This window comes from Procambarus clarkii, chromosome 65 (assembly GCF_040958095.1).
Source record: "Procambarus clarkii isolate CNS0578487 chromosome 65, FALCON_Pclarkii_2.0, whole genome shotgun sequence".
Taxonomy (NCBI): Eukaryota; Metazoa; Arthropoda; class Malacostraca; order Decapoda; family Cambaridae; genus Procambarus; species Procambarus clarkii.
Genome location: NC_091214.1, coordinates 21,178,734 through 21,198,975, shown reverse-complemented (window position 1 = coordinate 21,198,975; position 20,242 = coordinate 21,178,734). Strand labels below are relative to the sequence as shown.

General features: G+C 38.3%; 1 protein-coding gene across 3 annotated transcripts in view; it reads right to left on the bottom strand.

Moving 5' to 3' along the window:
* Positions 1-14,806, bottom strand: part of alpha-Man-Ia (alpha-Mannosidase class I a) — a 33,846-nt gene extending 19,040 nt beyond the window's left edge. For all 3 annotated transcript variants that reach the window (XM_069309579.1, XM_069309578.1, XM_045763373.2), the window contains exons 1-7: positions 14,159-14,806; positions 5,180-5,398; positions 4,791-4,970; positions 4,075-4,288; positions 2,836-3,060; positions 1,171-1,454; positions 115-231 (exon numbers count right to left, since the gene is read on the bottom strand). In XM_069309579.1, the coding sequence (XP_069165680.1) occupies positions 115-231; positions 1,171-1,454; positions 2,836-3,060; positions 4,075-4,288; positions 4,791-4,970; positions 5,180-5,398; positions 14,159-14,767 (1,848 nt within the window). In that variant the 5' untranslated portion in view covers positions 14,768-14,806. The remainder of the gene's footprint in view (positions 1-114; positions 232-1,170; positions 1,455-2,835; positions 3,061-4,074; positions 4,289-4,790; positions 4,971-5,179; positions 5,399-14,158) is intronic.
* Between the last annotated feature and the right edge of the window lie 5,436 nt (positions 14,807-20,242).

Genomic DNA, 20,242 nt, shown 5'->3' with positions numbered 1-20,242 from the left:
TACCGTATATGTGTATGATATTCCGTATGATGCACAGAATAACTGATAATTTTGCTAATAATGCAGAATAAAATTTAAAATATCTGAGCAATATATATATATATATATAGATACCTTGAAAGTTTCAGCAAAGATGAAGCTCTGTTGAACATCATCCTTCTGAGGATTCTCCATGTACACATTTTGAATGCCACTGTAGCCTGCTTCTGCCCGACAGTGTTTTTCCAAGGCCTGAAAAGGTGTGGTGAATAAAGGAACCACAAGCTGCTGTATATAGACAATGAATCCTTATAATGTAGCCGAAGAGTTGATATCCAACTTACAACGGACAATGAAGAAACGACGAGGTTTTGGTCTGTCCTGGAACATTATCAATTCATTTAATTACATGACTTGATAAGGGTCCAGGACGGACCGAGACGTCGTCGATTCTTCATTTTCAGTATCGAGTTGGATATGAAGCTCCTGTAACTAAGTAAATCAGACATATTTATTATAACACCTAATATTAAGACAGAGAAGCAGTATTTTTAAGCTATCTTCTTGAGGTTATCTTGAGCTGATTTTTTTTTTCTTTTTAGTGTCTCCGAGGCCCGGTCCTCGACCAGGCCTCCACCCCCAGGAAGCAGCCCGTGACAACTGACTAACACCCAGGTACCTATTTTACTGCTAGGTAACAGGGGCATAGGGTGAAAGAAACTCTGCACATTGTTTCTCGCCGGCGCCCGGGATCAAACCTGGGACCACAGGATTACAAGTCCAGCGTGCTGTCTGCTCGGCCGACCGGCTCCCATCATGCACTAACCAATGAATTTCAATTTAACTTTCAAGATATGGCACTGAAAAGCCTATGTTTAAATATATACTCTACTAATACACACTAAAGTTTCACTTATATACAGGGTAATTTCCTCCAATGCTTACAAATTTTATCTACTCTATTTTTTCCAAAAGTATACCTTACTCCATAATCCTCATGAAGAGTAATTAGTTTATCAGGGATATCTAATACAGTACAAATCTTATACTCAATTAACCTTTTCCATTGAGATAACTATCAAATAATTACATTCCAAATTCAAGGATTACAACAAAAATTGAACAAAATAAAACTGAAATGAAAGTGCATTGCAATGAATAAAAAAAAGTAATATGAATTACATGACGTACCAAAACAGCCTCCCACGCCCACTCTCGGTATTTTTGATCTTTGGTTATTCTCCACATGTAGAACCAAGTCTCTATAACCTCGGGTCTTAGAATATAGTATTTCTCGGAGGATTTCAGCGCCCGGGCTTCAATTCCTTCGGTGAACCGGAAACTTTCTGGCCCGAGCCCAGTTGGAGTACGAATATACGACTCGTGACACGTATTCGCCAAACCTTCTGCAATCTCCAAGTGAGTTGCAGACAACTGACTTTCAATTTTCTTCGCACCCAAAGCATACATCCCACCTAGAAAAAAAAGGTTCAAACATTGTATAATCATTAGAAACCTAATTTCTTTGCAAATTCACAATGCAGTTCTGCATATAATAAATTACAGATCCAATAATACAGTATACAAACAGAATCCACGAACCAATTGAAAAATCACATTTGGTTTAGTGAAAGATGTTAACATGGTGAATGTACTTTTATAAGGTGAAGACACGCTCAGTGGAAAAGAGAAGAGCACTATAAGGAAAAAAGTAATAATAGACTCTACAGTGACAGCTGACCTTACTATAATTATTATTATTATTGATGATGATTAGAATAAGTATTAGTAGTACGTAGTAGTATTAGTAGCTGCTGCTGCTGCAGCAGTTTATTTAAAAATAAACTTAAGCGGTGATCAAACGAGAAATGCAACATACTGTAGCACTGGGTGACAGGTTCTATTCGTGTCCAGAAGGATAACAAAACGAATATGTACCATACAGCCAGTACTATAACAGCATTTAGCAAAGCAGATTCCTGGTACGATAATGCAATTCTAACAATTATTAATCAATTGCTAGTATTGAAGCAAGAGATCTGAATTTGTTTTGCAAAGATTGAGTCACAATGTGGCTGAACACAATGCAACTGAAATAAGGAAATGAAAGCAACAATGTTTCAGTCCATCCTGGTCCCCTCATCACATCAACACTCAGGAAAAATGGTTAGGAAACCATTATAAGGCAAGATAGATGGTAAGGTCAGAGGAAGCAAGGTGTAAGTGGGGAAAAGTAAAGCATGAAAACCGAGCTGAAGGGAAAATTAAAAGCAAGCAGAGAAGGAAAGAAGAGGAAATGCCAAAGGTAAATAAAAAAATATACATATATAAAAGAACCATATTACCTATATTTCAACTCTACCTACACAGCCTTTTTTGGATATCAACAAAGAAGAAAATAACAGTAGTCGTATCAAAATAAGAAATATCTGCCACCTGTCTCTCATAGCAAAGTGTTCCCCCGGTTGCTTTTATTAATGTAATTTCCCTCCTGCCGAGGTTGGCCACAGGGATTATTACGCACGGGAGCACAAGTGCGTCGAGTATAGAAATAAGGCTTTGAATGTAACGGAATCTTCTTTCCTGAGTGTATATGGCTTGTGGATTGTGTGCCACAACAATGATGATGGCAGATTTTTCAAGAACCCCATTTCAAACTGATAAAAACTGATAACAACTGATAAATATGTACAATAGTATTCAAAGTGTGACACTGCTCTCAAAACAAGCACAAGAAAATATAAACTTTTAACAATGACTACACATGTTTTGAGAAGTACAGTACAAGATAGTTGAAGATAACTAAGATATTCCCATGAAAGATAATTTACAATATGCAGCAAACAAAACTCTTACCAGAGAAGCATGCTAAGTGATCCATCTTGTGTTCCAGACGATTAAATTTGCTTTCAGCAATATAAGTCAGTCCCGTGTTAGACTTGAGGACCAAGCGGTTAGTGATCGCCGCAATAGCTTCTACGTACATATCTCGCGCTTCTTCATCTTTACCACCTGACTGTAGGTAGGCCTTTAATAGATATTCATAGAAGCTATCGCCAAGTGCTCCGACAGATGTATGACCTGAAATAAAGCATAATAAAACTGAACATGTATACCATTTTGTTAACAATAAATGAAATTAGATATGTTTCAACTACATTAAAGCAATTTAAGGAGATATCCACAATCTTATATCCCACCTTATCTCAACATATACATGTTCAAAGAAATCACATTAACGTGATGTATAAACGAGAAAATCAGTAGGAGCCATGAGGAGGAATCGAAGCTAAGTGCTGGGAACTCCCAAGCAACGCTCTTGACCATGTCATGGTGGGTGTATCATGTGACTGAGACTATGCTTTCAGACATTATTAATGCTAAATCTACCATCTTCGAATATTTTGCTAGAAGTGATAAAGCAATACATAAGAGAAAGTAGCAAAAAAAGCCAAGGTGTAGATTGCTGATAATGCAGTGTCGGAGTGGCAGAAGCGTAAGGAAACAAAAAAGCCAGTGGCCAGCTGGTTCTTCATGGAAAAAGCCCGAGAATTTCACAAACCGATAAAAATTTCTGAGCAGTGGTTACATTGATTGATGGCTCAGAAACTTTAAACTCTGCCATGGCATTAGAAAAAACATTAATGTGGCAAAAGGCATTCGGTTGATGCCGCTGGTGCAGATTAATATTTATGTAAATTTGCATAGATTGTGGAGGATGAAAATGTATCTCCTTAGCAAATTTATAATGCTAATGAGACCAGTTTGTGTTGGCAAATATATTACTCAGCCCTTACGGCTTAGAGGTGAAATTTCAATTTTTTTCCATCAAATTTTCAAATTGTTCCTCAAGATTTTCAGGATGATGAACCACTTATTCGGACACAACAGATTATTCAATTTGTCTCGGTTCCGAGGTGTCCAGAAAGCATGTGGTTGTTTGAATATACTCTAAATACATAATGTGTGCTGCTAATTCCCAAGCAAAGCTGAATCATATTTGAATTAACTTAATGAGTGCCTTCCCATATCCTCAAAAAGATGAAACTTACAGGAATCAAAAGATATTTGGCAAAAAAAAATTAAAATACATACGCTGGCCCCATTTTCCTGTCTTGGGATTCATGTAGTTGGGATAAAGACCATCAGGACGTTCCGTCTTCCTTATGACATCCCGAATCCTGAACACTTTTTCCTTGAATACTGGATCTCCAGAAATGTCAGAGAGATAAACAAACTCGAGGTGCAATGTTCCGAACTCGGATAAAATGCTGGAGCCACCACTCGCCCATGCATAGTTTTTAGCAATCTGGAAAGTTTTATAAACAATATTAAGATTCATTTAGTTACTACTTTTACTTAAATCAAAATGAATATCACATGCACTTGTAACATTCCATTAACCGACACAAGTAAATTTGACAATTTAATCACATAAATTGTGGTTAAACGTCTTATTTGAGATACCTTTATAGAGTAATGCTGGTCTCAAGTTTACAATATAGCCTGTACTTATTTGAGGAAACACCTGAACATTTGTTGTAGAGGATTATACTTGACACCTTGTCGGTCTGGAGGCCACTCCAGACCAGCAACCAGAGCGCAACTCCATAGTCTCCTGAGACTGATGGATGATGCCTACTACTAGTTTGAAATTAAACATTACTAAACTAAAAAAAACATGGTAGCCTACTAGACCAAACAATAATGGCACATGATACAATATAATTTATCACCTGTCACGCTACACAAGAAGCCTATGAAGATTCAGCACTTAGTTCGTACAACAAGATGAAACACCTGCGTCTTACCCCATTGCCAACATTAATCAGGGCATATGGTATCCCAGTAGGAGTATCAAAAGCTGGCAGGAGTTTACGAGCTATGTGTAGAGCACGGTCTCGAAACAGTGGATCACCTGTCAGAGAGTAGACTGACAGAAGGCCTCCCACAAATCGAATGTTGGTTTCAAAAACGGACATTTCTGATCTCTGAAATTATTTGCATGAATTAATCTAAATGCAGAAACAAACAAGCATGGTAAGGGAAACTAGTCATGTACTAGAGTGCTTTTCATCATAAAATTTTATAAACTGCAGTAAGAGAGAGAATTGAATGATAATCACATAGATAAACCTTGGAAAATACTGTATACCAAACTGAAAAGTAAGGGAGCAATCCCTCCCATCCAAATACTTACCAATTGGTTAAAATCAAGGTGGTATTGAATCCAGGCACGCCCTTCGTTGAATTCCTCCATTAATCCCATAATATACAGTGTGTCTAATGCATCAACAATTGTAGCCCCCATATCTTGTCTACCAAAGATTCCTGCCGTGTGACCACGCTTACTCACAGGCCGTAATTCATTTTTGCCCCATGCATAAGTCTTGTAGCCTCGCCATGCATGCAGCACCATCTAAAAAAAGTAAATGAGCTGAAATATTAAAAATGACAAAAAAATGGGAATGATAAAGAATGCTCAAACTATAGCAAATGAAGTTGATGCTCATTATGAGGTGAAAGTATTAAGCCAATGTGATATAGCACTTGAAAGAAGTGATGACAAGGAGCTGGGACATGAGGATGGGATGAAGGCTCGGTGCTGAACCACTTGGACCTTTTGGGAACAAGCCCGGACCTGCAAGAAGCAAGGCCATCACTCCACCAACTAGCCAAAGTACATTAGTTGAAAGAAAACTCCTTAGTACCCAAAGATTCAAGCACAAACTCAACCTCCATTTGCTTGAGCACCAATAGTCTATGACACATACAAAACTGGTTTGTGGTATGTTACAATTCATACATTCCAACTGAATACACAAGTGATTTCTTGTGGACATATAGGGTAGTAATCATGACAATAATAAACGTACAAAATATGCTTGCCCTCTGGATGCACATCCCACACTATAGACCTATATCATAGATAAATGGGGTAGTAAAGACACTACAAAAAGTAATTAAGATCAAGTGGACAGAGTACCTGGAAAGTAACAACATGATAACGAATAGTTAGTTTGGATTTCAAATGGGAAGGTCTTGTGTAACAAATCTACTTCATTTCTGTGATACAATTACAAACATTGCAAGACAGGGAAGGATGGGCCGATTGCAAATACCGTTCCTAGGCTCATTCGTTCCTTAGGCCAACCTTTTATGGAGTCCCGCACAAGAAAGCCTTTTGGATACATACAGACAATGAATCACAATGTGACTGAAGATATGACCAAACCACACATCAGAAAGTGAAGAAACGACGATGTTTCATCCCATCCTTGACTATTATCAAGTCATGTAACTGAAGAGAGGAAGGTACAGGTAAATATATATGGTAAGAGTGTGAGGAGAGGTCAGGAACAAGTAAGTAAAAGGTAAGAATAAGCTAGGAATAGCATGAATGGAAGAATAAGAGTAAGGTAAGAATAAGAAAAGAGGTAGGAATAAGAAACAGGGTCAAAGCTCAAGTCAGATCATGTTTGTTAAGAATGTTAGAGCATTTAAGTACTGTATGTACAGTACTGTGAAAGGGAAGAGTCAACACCAACAAAGCCAGGACTAAGGTTCATGTTGGGTAGGGTGTGTATCTGGGCTGATTCAACAAGACGGCATCTGTGAAGAGTAGAGGCAGGAAAGATTATTTTGGAAGAAGACCAATCTATAGGATGATTAAGAGTCCCTAACATGACAAAAGAGCATTGTTTGTGTTTGCAGACTTAACACTTCTTTTGTGTGTGTCCCTTAAGTCTGTCATTAAGTGTATGGTCAGTTTCACCAAAGTATTGGAGAGGACAAGACAAACAGGAAATAGAGTAGACACCAGCAACATTGGAAGCAGGAGGAGCAGTGTGAACCAGATTACTACAAAGAGTATTAGTTTGCCAAAAGGCAAGCTTAATGTCAAGAGGACGAAGGGTATTAGTGAGATTTTTGAGTTCAGATATGAAGAGAAAGAAGAGCACAGCGGTACTAGTGTTGGAAACAGGTTTAGGGGTGTGAAGAGAAAGAAGAGCACAGCGGTACTAGTGTTGGAAACAGGTTTAGGGGTGAAAGAAATTATGTTTAGCCTGAGAATAGGCACAGTTGATCAAATGTAAGGGGTATCCAAAGCGAGAGAAAGATTTGGAAATAAAAGAAATTTCAGAATCAAGAAACTGAGGGTCACTGATGCATGGAGGGAGAGAGATGAGAACACTTTTCTTAACAGAAGGAGGATGGTAGGAAAAGAAGTGAATGTACGTACCACTGTGCGTGGGTTTGAGGTAAATAGCGAGAGGGAGAAACAGGACACAGTTGTGAACATAAACGTCAAGAAAGGGAAGGAGGTAGTTAAATTCCCATTCATCTTTGAAATTGATATGAGTGAGATTGTTATGAGAAGAGTGGAAAGGCTGGAAAAGACTAGGGTCATGGGGAGTAGAAGAACTCCCAGAACCCCATCAACCAGGTATCAACCAGATGGGGGCCATAGAGCAAAAATGTCAACAAGTCAGAGAAAGAGATGAATATCAATAGTGGGAAGAACAGTTTTGAAGTACTCCATATAGAGATTAGCAAGAAGAGGGAAGAGAGGGGTAACCCATAGCACAGTAGTGTTTCATTACACTCATATATTTTATTTTACATAGCTAAAGCATATTATGTAGTTTTACATATCCTGACATGTTTTGTAAAAATGCTATGCATGAGACCCTCCCAATTTGCAGACTTTTTCATTCATAGTTTTGGTAACTTGTGGTTAGCAGAACTACATATTATATCACTTTATACTTGTCTTCATAAAAAAATGTCCATTCCTTATTTAATTAGTCACTGAACTGCATTAAATAAAACATACCACTTTGACATAAGGGAAGGGAACTATCAGGGGAAAGTGTCAAACCATTACGACTATATAGCACCTGGAAGGGATACGGACAAGGACTAGGGATGGGACAGGGGGGGAAGGAATGGTGCACAACCACTTGGCTGGTCGGGGATTGAACGTTGACCTGCATGAAGCGAGACCGTCGCTCTACCGTCCAGCCCAAGTGGTTGGGCAAAATTACACTGTATAGGACAGCTACAGAACTTTTTCCTAAAGTGGTTAGGGAAGAGTTGCCTATATCCAGTCATTGGTAATCAGACAACAGCACTGAGAAAGCCTATACCACCTGCACTAGTGCACAGAACGAAACCACAAAAGTGTAAGAGAACTCTTTGATTATAACACTAACATTAAAACATGAACATTCTCTAATACAAAAATGCTAGAAAAAATATTAGTGTTCAGTTTTTCATGGAACACCACGACAAATATTAATACTGTACACTCTGCTAATGTGTCTAGTTATATCGCATCTTAACACCAAGTGGTTCACAAGAAACAGGCCACCAATGGTATATGAATCCCTTGGAATGTCAGTGTCTGGACCCCTTGGCATGCAGTATAAGAAGGGGAAAGAAATTATATGGGGCTAATATATCGGAAAGGGAAATAAAAATATATAATGTATGTACGCAAAACTAATTAATCAATATAAAATCATTTTAATTTTAATATAAATGTAATTTTCTGTAGCACACTTGTGAGCTATGAGTACAGTACATAGTTAGGTGAAAATGTTCAGAATCATATTGGAATCTGACCCAAGTATCAGGTGGGTCAACCAATGTATCGGATTCTAAAAATGTGCAACTATTGTATGCTGGAACAGACAAACGCCCAAAGAAAATTGTTGAAGATAATTTTCAAGAAAATGATAACTCGTTAAACAAAAATTATTATGTCAGAAGAAAAACGGAAACATAATCTATATGCAAAACCTCTATCTGAAAAATATTTTAAGTAAAACTGAAGATATATGAAGTTGTATAAAAGTTGCAATTTTCCTTGCTCGTCGAGCTTGGAACCCACAATATTCATCTCAGAATTTGAGATGAATATATATAAATGGTCCAGGACGGACCGAAACGTCATCGTCCCTTCACCTTCTAGTGTGTGGTCTGGTCAAACTACTTCAGCCACGTTATTGTGACTCATCACCTTCATCTCAGAAGAATGCTTATTTCACGTAGAAACATTAATGAATTTAATTAAGTGTCTTTATATGTTGCTAAAAAGATAGAAATATAAGCTTCATTTTAAATACCTTACCATAAGCACATTTCAAACTCTTGCAAAGATATGTGTACACCGCAGAGTTCCAACCGACGAACAGATCGACTGATGGAGCAACTCTCAAAACAATGTTTATTTCAAATAAATATGTTAATACTGTACTGTAATCGTAAATGTTTTATATGCCTCAAGAAAGATAGAAATATAAGCTTCATGTTAAATACTTTTCCATGGACATGTTTAAAGTTCAAACGAACATACTGTACGTGTATTTTTATAATCGGCGAGCACCGACCCCGCACACACCAATTGACAGAGCAACTCTCTCTGAAAAATGTTTATATCATGTAAATACGTTAATAATCGTGAATGTTTTATATGTCTCAGGAAAGGTTGAAATATAAGCTTCACTTCAAGTCCTTTACCATGGACATATTTAAAGCTCAAGTGAAGATACATGTGTTTTTATAATCGGGTCCAGTAGCTTGTCGGTCATGGAGTGTAGAAGCCTACGCATTGGCCGACATATTGTGTAATTAACTGAGATACGCTAATGAAGGCTAAAATATCACATGCCTTCAAAAAGATGGAGTTATATATTCGATATTGTCAGTGCATAACAGGAAATATATCTTATTGGAGAAAAAAGATATCAGTTTTAAATTTACTTTTCGTAGGGACTCTCACCCCATCTACTGGACATTCGAGAAGCGACTCTAAGCCTCATAGCAGGATGAACAAATCCACAAGGGCCGTGACGAGGGTTCGAACCTACGTCCGAGAGGATCCCAGACACTGCTTTAATCGACTGAGCTGCCTTAATCTCATAGCAGGATATTACACATTTGGTACAGAGGACGGATTGCGCGCACATATTTTCACCATTTCAGACACAAAATTTGTAAGTTTCGTATACACAGTATTGTATATAAATGCTCAATATTAAAACCCCAACATAATATGTTTAGTGATAGAATAAACATAATCCGGGCTTCGTAAGAAAGACACCCGCCAGCCTAAACACTACACATCTGAATGCACACAAACATGACCGAACGCACAATACACAAGACTGTGGCCAGTTTTGGGGTAAACTTCTATTACATTTATTGCGTGATACAGTAGTTATACTTGTATATAATAATAATTATTAAAGGTAAATGCCTAATACAGTATGTAATATTAATTAATAAAGACAAAGTCAGAAGCAACACACCTGTCTTTACATGTCTTTTGAGTTAAAAGTATTTTGGGCGCTCTTGTACTTGTGTGCTAGCTGGTGCTCACAACTGTTCTCGCCTACAAGCATTAGAACTAATCAAACGAAACGTTATTTATGTATGTACAGTACCTACAAGCAAGATTCCCTTATGCGTACGAACAAGCCTGAATGGTCCCCAGGACTATCCCTTACGAATCCCAGTTGACCATCCCTTACGTATGTGGGGGTATGTCTCACCATATGGATACTGCAACTGGGATATGAAGACAAATGATACATGTTGCAATTCCAAACATTGTAATACTGTATTTTTATGGTGTTGAGTGTACAGCATTCACTCTTGTGTTATGTTGCAGAATAGTCTCATTACTCAAGGAATAGCTCAATAATAAACTCTTATCTAAGATTTGCTTATGCGCTGGATAGAAGCACAAGGGGCATTGCATTTTTTGGAAACAAGCTTCAGGGAATATGTGATAATGAAAACAAAATTGTTTGGACAGTGTAAGGTTATCTTGAGATGATTTCAGGGCTTAGCGTCCCCGCGGCCCGGTCTTCGACCAGGCCTCCTTTTTGTTACACACCCCCCAGGAAGCAGCCCGTAGCAGCTGTCTAACTCCCAGGTACCTATTTACTGCTAGATGAACAATGGCATCAGGGTGAAAGAAGCATTTTTGCCCATTTGTCTCCGCCTTCACCGGGGATCGAACCCGGAGCCTCAGGACTACGAATCCGAAGTGCTGTCCATTCAGCTGTCAGACGCCCTCAGTATAGAAATATTTCCTGGCTGTTATACAAACACTGAGGATAGTACTGTCATTCGTAAGAATCATCTGTCACGTGAATCTCCTGCATAGCAGTGGAACTACCTTTTCCCTTCACCTTCAATGCCTCTGCACTGGAAGTCTACCTCTACACCAGCCCAGATGAGTCCTGCCACCTCTCCATACCCCCCCCAGGGCCTGGCACGGCCTGGTACGATTCAAGAGGCAAGCCGGGCGCCACTGATAACTGGTAGTTTGTCCCCACAAACAAGCAGTTAGCCACCTTCAACTGACAGTGGTGCAGCTCAACACAAAGGCACCGCCAGCCACAACGAGCAGTTTGCTAGTTGACCAGATGTCCACCTTGCATTGACACTGAATGAGTCATCACCGCCGGACTATATAAAGGGCACTGCCTCCCTGGAGAGGCAGTCTCTCTCTCTTAGTGCTCTTGGAACACCTTGGTCTGCCTGCAGCCAACGCAACGTGTAGGGTGGTATGGTAGCCATCTACAGTACACAAGTATATCTTTATGCTTTGTATTCATTGCTTATAGTTTATTTTTGTATTAATGTCATATTATCTAGTTCACCTTTGCATTACATAATAGCCAAGTATTTTCAAGTGCCATTTTTGTTCATTAATATTTCAGTGAATTGTTTTAATTATTTATTTAATGATTTTCTTTTGTTTCCACCTGTGACTTACACACTGCAAGGCCAATAGCAGCATTATTTTTTTATTTATGTGAGGGAGAATCACACCATCTTGGTTCAGTATAGCTGCGATACCACAACCTGTCACACATCATAATGCTGTTTGGATAACCCACAGGTCGTTGCATAATATGGGATACAAAATAACTAAAATTTATAATGTAGCATGCCAACCGATTTTTATAAAACGACAGTACTGTACTTATAGTAACTACAGTATTTGGTCCAGAGTACCAATATATATATAGTGCAGGACCACCAAAAGGATCACATTTTGTACTTTTAATTTTAGAGAGTCGAGGGGAAAAAGCTAAACACAAAACTTAAAATATTCCTAGGCCTAGTAGCACACATACAGTATATGCGTTATATAAAGCCTAAGATTGCTAGGACAGGTTAGGCTAGGTTCAGTTCTTTCAGTTTTATTTTATATTTAAGAGAATGCCATTTGGGCTAATTCAATGATGCAAAATGTGAACTTTTTGGTGGTTAACAATACATATTGATACTTTTTCTTGTGATAAATGAAGACTAGATAAAAAAACAATTGTGACAAACAAAAATTACGCAAAATGTTATTGTAGTGTGATATATTTAGGTGTTGAGCTATATCAGCTTTTCTCAACGGGGGTTCCATAGAACCCCAAGATAACTAAGGGGGTTCCATTATAGCGATAAATAGGCTAATTCTAATCATATGCAAATGTATTTTGGAGTCACTGTTGTGTTGAATTTTTCTCATTTAACTAGTGTCAAAAGCAAAGACAGGAATCGTCTCCTTTCAGTTGACAATGAAATCTGTGCATGTTTATATAAAGTACGACCCAGAATTATTTCAAGGGTACGAAGGTTGAGTCACCGATGCATGCCAAACATACCATGCTACCCTGTATATTAATATCATATTTTATAATGAGTTGTTACCAAGGAATGTATCTCCAAACAAATTATTTAGTCTTCAATTGCATGGGATGAAGAGAAGGTAAAACCTTCCATAATAACAGATCGTAACTGTGAGTCCCAAGAAATGAGAAACTGAACAATTGGAGAAAATCCGTAAGAGCCATGAGGAGGATTCGAACCCGCTCACTTGGTATTCCCGAGCTAACGCTTGGGGAGTACCAAGCGTTACACTATGATACTTGGCACTGGTTTTCAATCCCCCACAGATCCTAACAGTTACCTAATAACACAGAAATGAAAGAATGAATAAAATACATCTTAACATACGTGGTTATACTAGCGTAATTCTCTTACAAATGAGTGATATGTCTCGCCATCTGTAGACCAGTGCCAGGATGTGTAGAGGATTGTGTCCAATAAAACTTCTGACATTCCAATTTTTTTGTTAATCTCTCTGTAGGTTTTTGCATGTATAATATCCATTTCAGACACATTTTATAGAACAATGTTCCCTTTTTTCACTCATAAGTTTTGCAATAAACCTAATATAAATATATATTTAGTCCATCATAAATATCAACAACTTTCATAGGTATCCAGCAACCCTAACTTTACCCTACATTTGTCAGATCATGAAAATGAAAATATGTGAAGAATTGACATTTTATATAGTTTTAAATATGCTTCATGCACACTCCACTATTCACAAACGAAAACAAATGGATAAACTTGTCTCGTAAACTCTGCTTATGTCCTACCAACCAATTTAACGTAAAATAGTGGCAGGTGACGTGATCACACCTCACTCGCCTCACCCAAGGTGTAATATTGCACATCAGCTCCCAGTTTTGCAACACAGATCAGCTGAGCACGGTCCTATGCAAGCATCTAATAACTAACCATAGAACTATTTTTCTGACAAAGTCATTACCCATTGCATACACATAGGTATCTACCGGGAGATATCCATTATCCCAATGCTGCATCTGTAGTGGCCAAGCAATCATAAAACTTACAGCAGTATAGTAGAAGAAAGCGTCATTGAATATTTGGCCTTTATTAATAGTAACAGGAGACAGCTGACATCCCAGAGAATGTTTATATTTTGAAAATTAAGTAGAAGGCACTTCAAATATTACATTTATGAGATGGGGTTAAAGAACCTGGGGATAGGAATATTACAGCTGGGCAAATCAACCATTTAACACATACTCGGACGTTTATCCCGTATCTCCGTGGACCTGTTCGGGTAAAGGTTCAGTGCTCGGACAAAGTAATTATCAGGAAATGCACCAAGCCAGTACGACTATACAGCCCTTGAAAGGGACACGAGAACATGGATCTCGAATCCGAGGACGGATCGAAGGAATAACACCCAACCACAAGACGACGGGGGAATCAAATCCCCACCTGCGTAGAATACAACAGATTACGACACCTTAAATTTAACTCAAAAGCTAAATGCAAAATTTACCTCTTTAATTTTTTCCCTCCGTTGTCTGGCAACGGGGTCGGCATCCTCCCCAGCCTGGACCACAGGCAGCGACTTCTTGACCTGCAGGCCGGCCTTCTCAGCCTCCACCCCACTGCCACCCTGCACTCTGGCACTCTCGTCCACCTGCTCCACTATGGGGTTAACCTTACTAGCCGCCGTGGAGCTCACCGTCAGCACCACGGGCTTCTCTATCACTCTCAAATGCCGCAACTCATCGTCACTGTTAATTTTCTCCATTAACCTCTGCTTGTCGTCCGACAGATGGACATCATTGTGCTCCACCAAGTTATGGTAAACTCCCTCGTGCTTCCTGACAGCTCCTTCCTCCCCTGAGAGCGGCGGGGGAGGGGGAAGTATAAGCTCGGGTCCAGCCTTCTGCATCTGTTTGTACACTTTGTAAACATGGTCTACTCGGGTGCTCAGACCCCCTCGCAAATCTGGCAGGAAAAATATAGGCCCTATGCATATAAACAGGAAAGTCAAGCACACCAACAGTATTAGCACTTTCTCTTTCGATCTGAATATTCTTCTCAGAGCCCAGGGTGCACTGCGTTTGCTATAAAGAGGAATAACACCACCGAAGGCCATTGCTGCAGGCCGACACCGTCAACATCCAGGCGACTACTGCAGCACCACACCGCGGCCGGGAGAAAGTCTCCATCACAGAAAACGGATGCCCTCTCTTCATTTATAAATAATATATAATAAATAAATGTTTATTTAGGTAAGGTACATACATACAAGAGATTTTACAAAGATTGATGGAATTATAGATAGAGCTAGTATATACAATGCCTAAAGCCACTATTACGCAAAGCGTTTCGGGTATGATAAACATTAATGACTAAATCTTAATAATATAGAATATATAATCTTATAATAATAATACAAATAAAGGTAAAGTTTGATAAATATACACACACATACCAAAAGAATAGGGGGTGGTAGGAGAAGAAAATATCTAAGTGTTCAGTGAGGATCCACAAGGTCTTCTCTGAGGACTCTTTATTTTTTTCTCCGAGGCTATGGGTCCCTACACTTGCACCAGAGGTGGTACCCTTTCAATACAAATACAAATACACATTTTTAATCAGGTAAAGTGCATACATACAAGGTAAGATACAAAAGTTGATGGATTTATAGACAGAGCTAGTACATACAATGCCTAAAGCCACTATTACGCAAAGCGTTTCGGGCAGGAAACATTTAATAATAATATTATTACTATTTTCTCAGAATGTTCGGCAATATGTTTATTGTTTGTGATGTGTCTGTATCTATATATGTATGAACACGTTGTACTGAATGGGGTGAGAATAGCTTGAGCTACCTCATCCCTTTGTGTGTATTTTACCTCAATTAACTTATTTCAATTTCAATAATATTTTATTTAGGAAAAGTACATATATAGATGTAGAGTTACAAACATTCTGATTGATTTATAGACAGAGCTAGTACATACAATACCTAAAGCCACTAATACTCATAGCGTTTCGGGCAAAAAAGCATAGCGTTTCGTTATTTATTTATTTATTTATTTATTTATTTATTTATTTATTTATTTATTTATTTATTTATTTATATACAAGAAGGTACATTGGGGGTTAACAGAGAACATAGAAATTAAGTTGATTTTACATTCTTGTAAAGCCACTAGCATGCATAGCGTTTCGGGCAAATGCTATGTCTTCAAACTTCGGGCAAATGTCCTGTCTTCATTATTATTATTACTGATTTCTTGGTATAACTATATGGTCATTACACTTTGTAACTACCTCATCGTGACTGTAACTTGCTTAGTTGGTGAATGATGTGTCTCTGTGAGGTTTTTCACAGCCGCCCATGGGATGGGTATAGGGTGCATAGTAAATGAACTAAACTAACTATATGTATTGATTTTCTCAATAACATTACTCTTATTTATTTATTTATATACAAGAAGGTACAATAGGATTGTGAGAGTTCATAACATATGTCTTCTTACGTTCTTGCAAAGCATCTAACAGATATGTTTATTAAAATGTACATTGGAGCAAAATTTGAGTTTAACATAATAACTACACATAAATTGATGGAAATTATTACAGGTGAAGTTGCATGTATTAAGTACTAATAGTGGGAGTAGTGGGTAGCACAAGACACAGTGTGAATGTGAACTAGTTTGAATTTATCTTAGAAAACTAATTTGTAGCTGCAAATATGACTGGAGATGTATATTTGCAAATAATCAAAAACATATATTATATATGCTAGTTTTAAATTTGCAATTTGACAAGAAAAATTGAAATATATGCATAGATTGTATAAGGAACTCAAGATAGAAAGGAGGATATATTATTAAGAGTAATTAAGAAAACAATCGTGCATAAAATATCCTCATATGGCGCACCCCTTATATTGTCGGAAGCAGGAGAAAGTGGTCCCATTTTTATTTAGATCAGTTGCTGCACCCCATAATTATCCTGTGGGTGGTAGTGGAAATGATTACAGAGCCACATATAATGGGTTCAGAATTTTGTCAAGCAAACTTCTGTCTAGATAAGCTATTTATACAGTTTAATTTGTAGACTGTTGTGATCCAGGTCCTGTACCCAGTGTTGATATATCCATTTAGCAATTAATATTTGCGGTGAGTTTGTAGTTACATATAAATTAATTTACTTATCATGTACCGTATATCCATCTATTTTGCGACGGTTGAAAGTGGTCTAAGAAAGACCACTTCGTGAAATTCGTGAAAACTTGGCTTATTAGGCAAATCAGGCCTTGCATAGTAGGCTGAGAAGTACGTTCTGGCTACTAGGTACGACATATATATATATATATATATATATATATATATATATATATATATATATATATATATATATATATATATATATATATATATATATATATATATATTATTAACAGGAAAAGCGTTCCGGACGTGATATTTCAAGTACACCTACCATATTTATGGAAGCCCAATTGTGAATAAGAAAACTCAGATAACCATTAAATCATTTTCTAAATCCCACATAAAATGGACATTAACAACATGCTCAAAATGTTTGCCAATAAAATTATTAAAACCTCCAAATGAACTGCCCTTGGTTCCAGGGAAGATGAGAACCCCCGCAAGTCATCAGTATTTTACATAAAATAACATTTATTGATTTTTTCAGTTTACAAAACTTGGTATGTAAAAGTAAATTGTTAATATTTTGTTGCATTTCACTAGCATGTGTAATAGGAGTAGAAGAGAGTAGTCGTAGTACTAGTGTGTGTGTGTAGTAGAAGAGAGTAGTCATAATATTAGTGTGTGTAGCAGCAGAAGAGAGTAGTCATAGTCATACTTATATATAAACATTGCACTTGAAACACTACCCTACTTGTCTTGCTCTAAGCCAAGCCAAGCTGCCCGAACATCTGTGAGTGATCGGGTTATTGACGTTAGCAATGTTAATTAAAATTTTTCATAAAAATTATGTCTAAATCAGGTGTTTAACATAATTTTGTTATAATTGTCATATTAGCTTGCTCATAAACATTTTATTAATTGATTTATAGGTGTTAAACGCTTGTACAGTTGCCTGAATGTTTTAGTGTGAACACCACACAAATGATGACCTTGACCAGGCAGTAGACACGTGGCCCGCAGCTGCCTTTGTGCTTGTCAACAGACCAGCAGGAAATAGCTGTCCTCATATTTATGCTTGGGTTATATAGTATTAGCGCTTGATTAAACATATTTGATTGTGCAAAGAGTGTGTGATGTGTTAATTCCTCGGTTTATACAACTGGAGAGCTTTTAAGCTACTATTTTATATATAAATATACAGTATAAAGAGCCTAACAATGACTCAATTCTCTCTCCTGCACATGTTGGGAGAGGAGATGCTCTGTCCTCAGCCGCATGATGGCTTCCATGAGTGTGATGCTTGGCTTATCTCTCCAACCACAGCCATGGGTGTGGCTGCATTTTACACGTCATATGTATCATATGTGTGTCCTGCCACACGGGCTCCCACACTCTTCCATGCATTGTTCCAGGAGAGACCCGCCTCCTCTGCTCTGTCACATATCATGTCTGCCCCGGAATTTGAAATCGTCTATGTTATTTTACATACGAGAGTGTTAGTGATTAAGTAAAGGCGTTACTAAGATGACGTGCCGTAAGCACATTTATGCATCTTGCATATGCAAATGTGAGAGTAAGCCGTATGCAAAGTGAACTGACTAGGCGTATTGCTTAATTGCTAGGCTTATTGCTAGGCTTAATTTGAATATAACATAATGTCCTGATTTACGTTTAATTATTCTTATGATATTTGTATTTAGAAAAATGTGAATAATGGATAATACGTGCAAATAAGGGTAGGCTTATATACATATATTTAGAAGAAATAAGAGTATGGAAGAAATTGTAATTTAATCTCTAGCTAGTTATTTTGTGTTTAACTCGCATAAGAGTTTTCAAGGAGTTCTGATTGAGTTGTGTTATTAGGATGTAAACGCTATCTAGAAATTTAAGAAAGAATTAAAATTAGTGAATAATTCGTGTAATATGCCGCTATTGACACATAAAACTAGTGTTGAGATGCATGATAAGAGACCTGAACCTCATCCCTTGGACCCAAAAGTGCTCCTAATTTGGCCCGTAATTGAGGTTGTAGAGTCATGTGTGTATTCACACTATTCCAACTGAGAGAAGAGCGGGATTTAGTGTGAGTATACATAGGCAGAAAGAAATTAGATATCTCTGGCTAGAAGGTATACATAAGGTCAAGAAATTCATCGTGTATGTATGTATATGAGTGAGTGGATGTGCACGTGTGTGGACGAGAGTATGTACTCAGATACATCCTGAGTACAGTACTCACATGCATCCTGAGTACAGTACTCACATGCATCCTGAGTACAGCACTCGATCACATGCATCCTGGCGCGCTTAGAAACGGGATCTGCGGCCACATAGTTTTACAAATATGTAAATGTTCATTTGCTCACGGGATATATACATCCTGAATTTCCTTTAGTCCCGGACTATATTCAGGACTAAATTATACTCGCTCGTTGGTTAGTAAGTTCTTAAGGCGGCCTTAATAACCCTCCAGAGATTAACCTTACGCCCAACACCAAGCCTATCCAGATTTCCGTGGATAAGGATCTTGAGGTTATCTTGAGATGATATCGGGGCTTTAGTGTCCCCGCGGCCCGGTCCTCGACCAGGCCTCCACCCCCAGGAAGCAGCCCGTGACAGCTGACTAACACCCAGGTACCTATTTTACTGCTAGGTAACAGGGGCATGGGGTGAAAGAAACTCTGCCCATTGTTTCTCGCCGGCGCCTGGGATCGAACCCAGGACCACAGGATCACAAGTCCCGCGTGCTGTCCGCTCGGCCGACCGGCTCCCTTATCCTCCCTCCAGGATAAGTAGGCTTATTATAGGGAGGTTCTGAGGTCTGTTTGTGGATACACAGGTATGTGTAGGTGTGACTACCAGCTGTATACAAGTGTACATGGTTGGGTGGGGCTGTACAGGTGTGTGGGAGAGTGTTATCGCATAAAGATAAGCACGACTAGGCAAGGTTATGTACACCCTATCACGCAAACAATAGTATGTTGAACAATAAACATGTAAAGCTGTAACTGTGAGCCTTACTGTGATTTAAGACTGACCTAAGGGGTAGGAGAAGGTGTTGACGACTCACAATCTACCATTACAACTTGTTAAGTGACTTAATCTAACCCTGTAACGCTTTCTAATCATACGGGAGTTGAGGCTTTTAATACCGCCATTATAATGTCGAGGCAAGTGCCTTGTTGTGCTTATTCCCGCTGTTATCATGCCCATCCCTAAAGGTTTCTCGTGAGCTTATCATTGTTATCAGTAGGGAGAGAGAACGAGGCTACTGCTGGTTACCAGACTACCAATTTATGCGTCACAGCTGCCAGAGCAGGTGCTACGATAAATTGGTTCCCGCTCTCTTGCTCAATTCACCTCCCAGATGTATTTGAAGTTTTTTATTTTTCCTCACACACTTAAGTGTGAAGTTTATCATGTAAGAGCGCTTTATC